We start from the raw sequence: 12,444 nt of genomic DNA on the forward strand, positions 1-12,444 counted from the left end.
ATTTCTTAAAATAAATATAAATTATATATATAGGTACCAGGTATCTGGATTTATTCCTCTAGTTTGAGTATATATCTTACGTTTGTTCTGACAGTAATGATACTTTTACTGATTTAAGTAAAAAAGGAAAACTACACATGTAATTAATAACTAAAATACTTTAAAATGATAAAAATCAAGCAACAAAACTTGTATTAACTCATTATAATATCCGCTATGTAACATCTCCTGTGCTACAGAACGTTGGCAACAAATCGCCATGTATCAATTTCGCACATGACTATTTTAAGTGAACCAAACTGAAATCGCTATGTAGCCAAATTCTGGTTTTTTATTCCTATAATAAATTACTACGAAAAAACTGTTTGTTTTCTTCATGTTTACCATGTAAAAACCATAGATCGTTTATATAAAAAATAAAGGTGTAACAAATATGTTACGTACAGAGAAATAAACAGTTTTTTTCGTCTCCTGAAAAGTAGCTCTAAAACACATAGCGATTTTTTAATTCGCACCGACGATATTTAGTTTAAAATTGGCCTTGAAAGTTGCATAATTACCCTCTCCTTTGTGTTATGTTAAGTTGAAATATGTATTTCTCAGTAAGTGGTTATTTGTAATCTTTTGAGAAATAAACATCTTAAACCATAAACCATATTAAGTTACTAATGGATTTTCAAAATTTGAAACGATACGATGCCCCATGAGCTCTTGCATTTTTTGACACCACTGCCTGAATTACGTTCCCTCACGAAAACGATATGATAAACATTTTCGATGTTTAAAGAAATTACCTACCTCAATCTATCGATGCGAAGGATTCAAAATTGGATTTTTGAATCTTGACCATATATTATTATTATAAGCCTATACGGTGTCCCACTGCTGGGCAAAGGCCTCCCCCTCTCGATTTCCACTCGTCTCGATTTTGAACAATCTCCGGCCAGTTGTCGCCCGTCTTGCGGCACCCATACCGTGGTTATTTTGGCCCACCTCTGTGGGTGCATGCGGCAGACATGGCCGGCCCAGTCCCATTTCAGCTTGGTGGTCTTAGCTCCATCATCAGTAATGCGTGTTTTCGAGCGCAGCAGATTCGGTCAATCCGTTTTACTCCTACTATGCTGCACTGCATAGCTCCTTGGCAAACCTTCAATTTGGTCTTTTGCCCCTCGGTGAGTGACCACGTCTGAGCACCGTAGGTTAGGACAGGCAGAATACACAAGGTGGCCCTTCATCAGCTCCTCCATAGACCAATAACTACTCTACGCATTTTGGATACGTCTTTCGACTTCTTTATCCTGTCTATGGCTGAAGGAGACTAATACCACCATATTACCTCATCGAAATTATAATCCTCGAACTACCTCGGTTTTACATGCAATGCTGAAGTAATTAAGACCGTTCACTTAAGTTTAAATTACATAGTATAGCACCTTGCATAATTAGTTTGCAACAAGATAATAGGTCCATAGGTACCACACACGTTTAGTGTCGGTTCAATAGTTTTACGAAATCGATTAATCTGTATTCCCCATTCGGAGTTTTAATTACCAATAAAATAACGTAACGAACGATATTGTCCCCGTTATCTGTATTATAAAAGAATTGAAATTTTGGTAAACAATTCAGTTTACATTTGAACTCAGTCGTATCAGGGTTTGAAAAATTATTCACAGAAATGCATATTAAGGTACACATGAACATTGTGATATTTCAAATGTATCATAACACATTATATCTTCATAAAAATACATTTGATAAAATAAGGTTTACTTTGTTAGGTCCTCTGCGTTTTCGCCCTTATAGCAACAGCGGCAGCACAGCATGGGCACCACGCGCACTCTTCGCAGCACATATCCAAGCACGACGAACATCCCCAAGAGGTGACCATCAAGGATCACCACGGACACGAGAAGCATGTGGACTACTATGTGAGTAAAATACAAAATATTATTTATTTATTGCATCTGTACAGTCACAAGAGACTACAATATTATTTTGTGTTTACAGACTCACCCCAAATACAAGTTCGAGTACAAAGTGAATGACGAGCACACGGGTGACCATAAGACTCAAAACGAGCACCGCGAGGGAGACTCCGTGCACGGTTTCTACAGCCTGCACGAGCCTGACGGCTCTGACAGACATGTCCACTACCACAGCGACCATCACACCGGGTAAGATTTGGTGACTAGGCATAAAAACATGAAATTTTTTGAATTAAAGATATATGTGTGTATGTATTATTCTATGTATGTATGTATGTGTGTATATTGATAATACCATTGTTTAGATAATGACTTTTATCATCTGTGCTGATTTTCATTTCCGTACCAACTGTATCTGTTTGACCCTATTGGTTGACTGGTAGTTTTCTTGTATTGTGTAAAGTTTAAAAAAATAAAATACATGAACAAATTATGTTCAAAACTTAAATTTGTCGTAGGTTTGGTACTATATCTTACACACAACTTATAGCCCTTCAAGCCTAAAAAACAAGAAATAAGAGTAACAATTTTTTTGCAGTTTCCACGCTGACGTCAAACACAGTACCCACCACATCGTTCCTCACCATCATCATCATTAAACTTAAGCAATTTGCTTGATGCCAATCATACTTGTTCAAAATGTAACTGATTTGTTTTGTTTCTAGTACTATTATTATTTTTGTAAATACACCTATACCTCGTACTTTTGTTGGAGTTTATGTAATGAAGATGCGTTTGCATACCTACTTATTTACGACACCCTAGAACGACTGCTAAACTAAGAGATGCTATGACTAGTTTTGGTCAAAAACATAATAGCAGCGCCAACTGCCGCAGCAGGAATGTATTTTTGAAATTTATTTCATTGAGAGATAGTTTAAATTCCTACAACTCTGTTGAAGGAAAAAAAGATATTTAAATGTAACTTATAGGTATATACATTGCCACAAATCGTAGTAGATTTGAAGATTTTCTAGAAAGCTAGCTTAATGCTAATTTACAAAATTGTGGCCATATAACTTCTGGTCAGGTTGACCCCTATAAAACCCGTTGAAAAATTTTGCTAGACGTTTTATCCAAAGATGCTGGTTCAAACGTGATTAAGTATTGGCTGATCCAAAAAATACTTTTTGTACTTATATATCATTCCATCGGAACCCTTACCATTTCCTCCAGCCAAAATGGGAGATCTGGAATTAAGTACACTGATACTTGTATCACGGCAATAATAAGTTGAGAAGAATAATTTATTAGGCTTGATTCTGTTTTAGTTAATGATGTGTAGTATAATATTCCAGTTGGTCCAAATAACCTTTTTAATGATTAATATTTTTTTTAATATAACGAGTTCATTCCCACATTGATTCCAAAATGATTTTATTGTTACCTTACCCAGCATAACTATTTACTTGCAAATATGAAAGAAACATTGTATTGTTAACGTGAAAATACAATTAAATTTCTGTTAATATGCGAAGTACTTACATATAATCCAAATATGTATAAATTTATAAATAAATTCAAGGTCGTAGAAATACGTAATTCATTCAGTTAGGCAGGTTATGGGCGAACTTAAATAAACAGGTTTGAAACTTTGGACATGCAGTATTGATACCCAATAAGCCACTTGTTTAGAAGTACCGTTAATTATCGCAAATATATTATTTTAATTAACGACGTGCCAATTAAATAATTAATGTAACGTAACTTCAATTTAATTTATCGAATATCAAGTAGGAGTCTATTAGATCATATCTTAAAAGCAATAAATAATAAGCAGTATGTGGGTCAAAATTATTTCCGTTGTCTTATTTCTAACTACTCTATCACGCTGTTTGTGTCTTTAAACAAATTTTTCTTCCTCGCGTTGTCCCGGCATTTGAGCCTGAGCTCATGGGAGCCTGGGGTACGCTTGACAACTAATCCCAAGATTTGGCGTAGACACTAGTTTTTACGAAGCGACTGCCATCTGACCTTCCAACTCAGAGGGTAAACTAGGCCTTCTTGGGATTAGTCCGGTTTCCTCACGATGTTTTCCTTTACCAAAAAGCGACTGGTTAATTAATACCAAATGATATTTCGTACATAAGTTCCGAAAAACACATTGGTACGAGCCGGGGTTTGAACCCGCGACCACCGGATTGCAAGTTGCACGCTCTTACCGCTAGGCCACCAGCGCTTCTGCCTTTAAACAAATAAATCAAGGAAAAATCGAGTGCTATTGCATGTTTTTCTAGCTGTATATTATAATAAACATGAGAAAAATAAAAACGAAATTTCACCCCATACAAAAAGCTCCATTTCGTCACATTTTTTGGGGCCAAAAAACGAGACAACGAAAAGAATTTTGACCCAAGTATAAAACATTGGTTTAGTAAATATTTATTACTTATTACCTCTAGATCAAATTTGTTGCCGTTGCGTTAGCCATGGCTGTTGACCGACCCGACAAGTGGGGCATGGTCATGGCCACGGGTATTCATCGCAGAATATTGTACTTTATCAGACCTAGAGAAACGACCAAGGACATGAGCACTACAGCCATAGACAACACATACCAGTTCACCACCAGCCTGCTCACATCAAGTCCCACCACGCCGTTTCCTCACAAAACCTAAAAAATGCAGACTACTACGCGCACCCTAAAAACGAGCTCGAGTACAAGGTGGAGGACCCGCAGACTGGCAACAAGAAGTCCCAGCACCATTCCCAAGCCGGCGACGTCGTGAAGGGCTACTACAGCCTACACGAGGCTGATGGCACCGTTAGGACTGTGCGTAGTGTACATGTTCATTACTCTGCGCCCTCAGCGGATAAAAAGACTGGTTGAGTACCCATTTTTTAAATAATCTGTGCCAATGCTATGTTTTGGCTCAATAGCCCGGTGGCAAACATTCAACTGGGATTTCTGACACTCTGTGAGTGACCCATGTTTGGGCACCGTAGGTTAGGATAATATTAAAAGAATATTAAATTTTATAATTGTTAGTCACCATTCGCTTACCCTCTTGTCCCATTCACTTGGGATCGGCGCAGCATACTATGAAATAAAATTGTAAAATGAATCCTTTACCAAATTTTTTGCTATTCAGTCAGCTATCTTACAAACCTACTTTGAGTTACATAGACTACATTTTTATCAATTTGCGCCGATTAATAAATTGCTAAAAGTCACTGACAACTGTTGGGGGTTGGGTTATTAAGACTCATAATCAAGAGCCGTGTTAGAGAAAAAAACGTGTTAGAGTTTTTTTATTTTTTTCACAAAACAAGTTCTGTTATACGAAAGTTTTAAAATAAATAGAAAAGTATAAACACTTTGTTTTATTTTTATCCTTAATTACAAAAGTAATTATTCGTGTATCTACGCAATTTATTTTTAAATTATCTTACAATATCACCGAAAAATGCCCGGCGCACTTGGGTGGTAGCCTTCCCGTCAGCTGGTAGAGCGAGGCAGCCATTTTAACTTACGGCGTTTATTAGTGACAAGCATGGTGTTAGTTAATGTGAGCAGGGTGTCTGTGTACACATACGCATATTAAAATTTATTTATTCATAGAACATTCATCATTGGCCACAGTACCTTGACAGATGATTGTTGCAGCGACAGTTTATTGACCCTTTGAATGCTTTATGTCGTAACACAAACATCACTCAAAAGCCAAGATCCCGGGCGCAAGGGAGCTAATGTAAACCTTACTCGAAAGTATGCAGGTTACTTTGACAGCGTCGGCCATGACACGTATACGTGTCCTTGGCGCTGTGGGCATGACTAGAAACGACAACTTTACGGGTTCCTGGCGTTCAAAGGGTTAAGAAGAGGTCTGTGCGCCGTCGGAGATCGGAGATGCAGCACATCTTTTCCTGTGGCTGTAAAGTCCAATCGCAGCACGGCACTTCCTGAATCCTGCCACAAAGATCGCAGGTGAAGCCGAATCTGTTAATGGTTCCTATGAAGTCTGAAGTCTCATAAAACAAAACTTAAAAGCTTAATACCTAATATTCATCATGAAAAAAAAATCTTAGCACTTGTCGATTAACTGGGGCATCATGTCGTTTGCCAGCGAAATACGACTCATTTTTTCAGTCCGTTCCTAATCCGGCGGTTTCTTGGCACTATTATCGTATACGCAATACACGAATCTTACTATGAATAAAGCGGGTGCGGCAGCTGAGGCGACCCAGACCCTCAAGAGGCGGAAATATGTAGATACGGACATAGGTTGGTGTTGCCGTCATGCACTTCGATCTATGAAGCCCTATGGAGTGGGTATTAATTATCAAAATTATGCCACTTGGCTTTCGTGAAGTCGTTGTCACCGGGTATAAAGAAGCTGTAGCTTCGTAATTTAATTTAACCAAAATAACAGTTAACATGCCGTATACATATGTTTGATTATTCACCATTAATCTGTTGAAACAAATAATGTTATAATTACCTAATTTTACAATTACCAGCTTATCTCTTGCATCGACTTGAATGTAAAACATACAATGGTAAAACATGTATCAGTTTATTTTCAAGTAACTCTTGATTTAAAACATAACGACAAACATTTGCCCATTATAATTACAATGGCTTTGCCCGCCATATTTAAAACGTTGCTTGTAATTAAGACCGTTTACGTTCACTTAAGCAAAATCAGTATCGCATTTTGTATAATTAGTTTGCAAAAAGATAATAGCGTAATGCCACACACGCTTAGTGTCGGTTAAATAGTTTTACGAAATCGATTAATCTGCATTCCTCGTTGGGAGAGTTTTAACTGCCAATAAAATAATGCAACGAATTTGCCCCCGTTCTTTATTATAAAATAATTGGATTTCTGGTAAACAATAGCAGTTCACATTTGAACACAGACGTAGCAGGGTTTCAAACATTATAAAAATGCATACCAAGGTACCTACCTACACATTTAAAATAGTAATACATTCTAATCTTCATTAAAATTAGATTATTTTAAAAAAGAGTTTTACTTTGACAGGTCCTTTGTTTTTTCGCCCTCATCGCAGCGACTGCTGCTCAGCATGGACACCACGCACACTCCTCGCAGCACATCTCCAAGCACGATGAACATCCTCAAGAGGTTACCATCAAGGACCACCACGGACACGAAAAGCATGTGGACTACTACGTGAGTACAAGTTAAAACTTTTTGAGCCTTTGTACCTGTACAGTCACGAGGGACTACAACTTTGTTTTGTGTTCACTAGACTCACCCCAAATACAAGTTTGAGTACAAAGTGAATGACGAGCACACGGGTGACCACAAGACTCAGAACGAGCACCGCGAGGGAGACTCCGTGCACGGTTTCTACAGCCTGCACGAGCCTGACGGTTCTGACCGACATGTCCACTAGACATGTGTAAGTAATCAGTGCCGGATTAAGAAATTTTGATGCCCTAAGCATTTCTAGATCTTGGTGCCCCCTCTGCCTAGGCTCATCCAGATTACATTGACAACATTGTTTTTTTTTGGTAAACTAAGTGACGTTCTTGGTCGCATTACTGCTGCAATTTGTATTTTCAATCCATTACTTATTTTATCAAGGAAATTGACAGTGCTGCAGCAGTAACGTTGCAACAGTAATGCTGGTGCAGTCGCCATCCTAATGTCACCTTTATCAAAGCATGCGTGAACTAAATGACTGAAATTACCTATATCTATGATTGTGTACTTGCCTTCCCGGCTAACTATGTGATTAAAACCTGCTTTGGTTCACTTCACAAATAAACCCTAGAAGTAACATGACCAAAAGTAACCCGAAAGTTACATAAGGACTGAGGCCCAGAGGCAATTGTAAATTCGTATGTGCGACAGGGAGACAACACGTCGAACGTGGTTCACGGTTGACACTCAGTTGTTTCTACCGTGGCGGGCAATCGTGCGAGGCCGAAGGCCGAACTGCAGGATAGCAGTGCTTGGAATTGAACCAATGGTGGAAATAGTAAAAAAACGAATCCAACGGCCATACTCATAAGGTTGAAGATCCGGAGTGCCCACTTGGCGCTTCCGAGCAAGACCTCAAGGCGGAGTTGGGAGAGAGCTGGGTTTTGTGACTGAAAAATAGCCAGTGTAAGCGAGGACTAAGGTCGAGCTCCACACAGGGTTGAAAAGAGAGCTTTTCTGAGAAGCGCATTCATGTGAGGCCAAAGGTCGAGCTTCAGCAGGGCCGAACTCTGGCAAGAATCTATGGCCAAGTGTCTTAAAAAACTAAGTCGAAAGCTGAGCTCTTCATAAGGCTGAAAGCGCGGTCCGATCGGCGCTTTTACGTATGAGGCCAAAGGCCACGCTGCAAGAAAGCAGAACTTGGAATTGACAAATTGTGTGAATGAGGCCGAAGGCTGAGGTCCTCATAAGGTTAGACGCCCGGGGAGTCTTATGGCGGCGCGCTATAAAAAAAAACCAATGGCGAATTGTAAACAAGGCATAATGCACAGCCACGAGAGACTAAAAGCCTGGATTTGGATCTGGACACATTTGGCTTAAGGCTAACTTTTACGTAAAGTAAAAAGCCGAGTATGAATAAGACCTAACGAAATCGAACCAATTTTATCATGGCTCTCCTGCTGCTCGGCATTTGGCCTCGCTCAAAAGGGCACTTGATTAGAGTTAGTTGCAGCCGATGAAATAGGCGTTTCGAACCGAAGAATTTCTTTGGCAGGATTGGCCCCTAGGAGTTAGGACCCAAGGGTTGATTTAGTTAAAAAGTGGAGCCACCAAGTTTTGTAGTGTACATTTTTAGAGGAGGGGGTGGGCTCTCAACTTTACTCGTACCTTGATATCTACATCAGTTAAGCTAGTAGGCTATGTTTGGTATCGTTTTCGTATAAATCGGGAATGCCGAACTCATTTACGAGTATGGTATCACATTGACACCATTCCGAAGTAGAAACATGTAAAATTTTCATTTTTTTTTTTATATTCCTCTTCACGCTTCAACCGCTGAACCAATTTAGTTGAAATTTGGTATAGAGATGATTAGTTTAGTCCCAAGAAAGGACAGCATAGTTTTAATCTAAAAAAATCATCGCTAAGGATGTGTAAAGGAGGGTGGAAGTTTATGTGGGGAATCAATAACCGCTGCACCTATTTGAATGAAATGTGGTATGATCTATATTTTAGATTTTGTCGACAATGAGAACAAACGTAACTTAGAATCTAAACTTAAACAGTTATTGACCTCCGACTGACCGACTTCGCCGAAGCTAAAATAAACCTGAATCAAAAATCTGGGTGGCATCACTTTTTAATTACATCTTAGGAAACCGAATATTAATTCTGCTAAAGGAAACCTTTGGTTCAAATAAAACCGTATGCTTTTGGTTTTCGACCTTCGAGGGGCCCCGAACCTGCACTTTAGCCTTTGATTCCGTCATCAGTTTTTTATAATAAAACTTTGACAATTAGTTCGCACGAGCTTGGCCGTGTGCAATACGTCGCAAACCAATCTGGTGTGCAAGAGCTCGGGCAGCATAAGTGACAAATTCCGATCCTCGAAAATCTGTTAAGACTTCGGTGCAAAGCCGAAGGCCGAGTTGCAAGAGAGCGAAATTCGGACACGACATAATTATAAATTAAGACAAAAGTGTAGATCTACTATTAAATTCGACACTGAAGGCTGAAGAACAAGCTCCACGTAGGTTTGAAGACGAGTAGATTTCTAAAACTGAGCTCTACGTTGTGTGTAAGGCCCTTTGGCCCAAAGGCTGACAGATTTGCAGAATGCCGGAAATCAAAAATCAACCACGAACCAATAGGTAAAGTATGATGAAAAAATCAGCATATTGCAAGCCTGATGGAATGGGCCCTCGTAGGGGCAAAGGCCTGCGTTGGAGACGCACTTACGTGCCCTATACACGACGCACAAAGTTTCATGTACAAACTACCCGTTTTTTTTTTCCACGATTTTGGTGCCCCCCTAGACGTGGTGCCCTAAGCAAGTGCTTATTTTGCTTAATGGTTAATCCGGCACTGTAAGTAATGCGCGTAACATCACAAATGAGATATCACTCAAACGCGTAATGTTGCATTACGCATCACTCCGAGAAACCAAGCATTACTTCAACTTCAAACATCACTCGAGCATATGACTGGCCGAAGCGCGCGTAAACTCGTAAAGCATCAATATAGATTGACGCGCCGGTAGTCGGTACGAAAGGTCCGTTCAAGTAGAATCCGCGTAATGTATAATGAGCAATGAGACGTGATGGTGTGATGTGTGATGTTTGGTTGCCATGCTATCATTACTTTGCTATCCCGCTCGCACCCGCACTCACTGCTCGCTCGCTCTCATTCCGCAATGCTTTCGGAACACTTCGGATCGGTCCGCTCGGCCGGTCGGTAGCAGTCGCATTTGAGTTATTGCAAATTTCATTAAATTGATACGATAACGGATTTTTGCACCTGCAATCGATTTAAAACTGTAATGCGTTAACATAGAGCTTACAATGTTTTTAGTATTTTACCTATAAGGATGCGGCAAAATGATAATTCGCTTGCGAGTTTGAATTTGACGAACAAAAACGTATTTACTGTTTATTATTGTTGTGAAATGTTTGGTTTGGTTGACTTTCGCGGCAAACTAAATTAAGCACGAGTGAAGTTACTTATTTATCTTTAATTTAATAGTGAGCTAGTGTTTACAGTACATTCTCGTATCAGTATCATATCATAATTTTATTGATATACCCAAATAAAAATACTACTACGTGACTCTCGATGGCGTTATCTCATTAATTAACAGATATTTTCTTTTCTTTTTTATCTATGATGCATATTTTACGACTATAAAAATAAAAACATTAACAAAAACGATCTATCACATGGCGGTGACAAAACGCAATGCCTAATAGATCGACGCGCCGATATGATACGCCCTAGAGTCCTAACACTCGCTGCGTAATATAGTTAGTACTGTGATGACTGTGATGAGTGTGATGTTGCCATCACGCGCGCGCCCGCGCGCTGTATTCGTTCGGGTAAATGTTTCGTTTCGAGTGATAAGTGATGTGATATCTCAGTGTAACATTACGTTTTCGAAAAAGTGATGTGATATAGCATTACTTTTTGAAGCACTGTTTCGCGCATGTCTAATGTCCACTACCACAGCGACCACCACACCGGGTGAGAATTTACCACTGCAAATAAAATTATGAGATTGTAATGTTCAAGATTATTTCAGTCTGACGGCTTGCTTGATTTTGTTTGTTTCTTTAGTCACTTAATTGGACAAAATATGACTTCTCACTTTGTTACAAACGGTAAAAACGATGAAAATGTGCAATATCCTTCTTCCTCGCGTTGTCCCGGCATTTTTGCCACGGCTCGTGGGAGTCTGGGGTCCGCTTGACAACTAATCCCAAGATTTTTCGTAGACACTTGTTTTTATGAAAGCCATTGCCATCTGACCTTCCAACCCAGAGGGTAAACTAGGCCTTGTTAGGATTAATCCGGTTACCTCACGATGTTTTCCTTCACCGAAAAGCGACTGGTAAATATCAAATGATAATTCGTACATAAGTTCCGAAAAACTCAATGGTACGAGCCGGGGTTTGAACCTGCGACCTCCGAATTGCAAGTCGCCCGCTCTTACCGCTAGCCCACCAGCGCTTTTGAAAATGAGCATATCAAACAAAAAGTAACATAAAGGATACATGTAGGCCTACATTGACGACATTATTTGTTTTGCAGTTTCCACGCCGATGTCAAGCACAGCACCCACCACATCGTACCTCATCATCACCATCATCATTAAACTTAAAAAAGCCTTTTTGTTGAAATTGTTAGATATACATTTTTTGTTTATATCCAATACGTTATTTTGATATTAAATGTTTTGATTTTTACCAATCAGATTTTATTTGGTTTCTGTCCTCTTACAGTCCCACCGCCATGAACGAAATATTTGTGTCAAATGACAGGTCTCACTATTGGTACTTTGCTTTTTGTTGTGTCAATTTACAGCATACTTACCTATAAAGGCATACTCATACTCATACTCGTTTATTGGTGAATTTTACATGTGTATAAGGTAAGGTAGTAGGTAAGGTGTGAGTGTATAAGGGAGAAGTAGAAGAGGGAGCTGGAAGGGGTAGACCTCGGCGACTTGCTCTGATCAAATCGGGGAAATCCTGAAGAAAGGCCAGGTCAAGAGCACCCTAAACCGACGAGCGTGTCATGAAAGTGAAGGAAGCGAAATAGGTATGTCAGGATCGTAGCAAGTGGAAATCCGTGATCTCTGCCTACCCCTTCGGGAAATAGGCGTGATTATATGTATGTATGTATGTATGTTTACATGTCAGCAATTAGTACAAGAACAGTGTCAAGTAAGGTGAAATTTAATACCTATACAATTAACAATTATTTAGTTGTAATAATGTAGATCACATTACATTACAAGATACAAATACAAATAAAAATATCTAGTTAAAAATCAAGTAATTATCTAG

At 39.2% G+C, this 12,444-nt stretch overlaps 1 protein-coding gene across 3 annotated transcripts; it reads left to right on the top strand.

Moving 5' to 3' along the window:
• Positions 1-530: 530 nt before the first annotated feature.
• Positions 531-12,165, top strand: LOC133519959 (cuticle protein 7-like). 3 transcript variants are annotated; one of them, XM_061854173.1, is made up of 5 exons: positions 5,876-6,891; positions 6,977-7,126; positions 7,206-7,341; positions 11,089-11,119; positions 11,687-12,165. In XM_061854173.1, exons 1-5 carry the CDS (start codon positions 6,880-6,882, stop codon positions 11,748-11,750), a joined length of 393 nt encoding a protein of 130 aa, XP_061710157.1. In that variant the 5' UTR covers positions 5,876-6,879; the 3' UTR covers positions 11,751-12,165. The 3 variants fall into 3 exon arrangements, with proteins under 3 accessions (XP_061710156.1, XP_061710158.1, XP_061710157.1); XM_061854172.1 differs by lacking the exons at positions 5,876-6,891; positions 6,977-7,126; positions 7,206-7,341; positions 11,089-11,119 and adding exons at positions 531-1,690; positions 1,782-1,931; positions 2,011-2,177; XM_061854174.1 differs by lacking the exons at positions 5,876-6,891; positions 6,977-7,126; positions 7,206-7,341; positions 11,089-11,119; positions 11,687-12,165 and adding exons at positions 540-1,690; positions 1,782-1,931; positions 2,011-2,177; positions 2,527-2,691.
• Positions 12,166-12,444: the final 279 nt, after the last annotated feature.

This window comes from Cydia pomonella, chromosome 7 (genome assembly GCF_033807575.1).
Source record: "Cydia pomonella isolate Wapato2018A chromosome 7, ilCydPomo1, whole genome shotgun sequence".
Taxonomy (NCBI): Eukaryota; Metazoa; Arthropoda; class Insecta; order Lepidoptera; family Tortricidae; genus Cydia; species Cydia pomonella.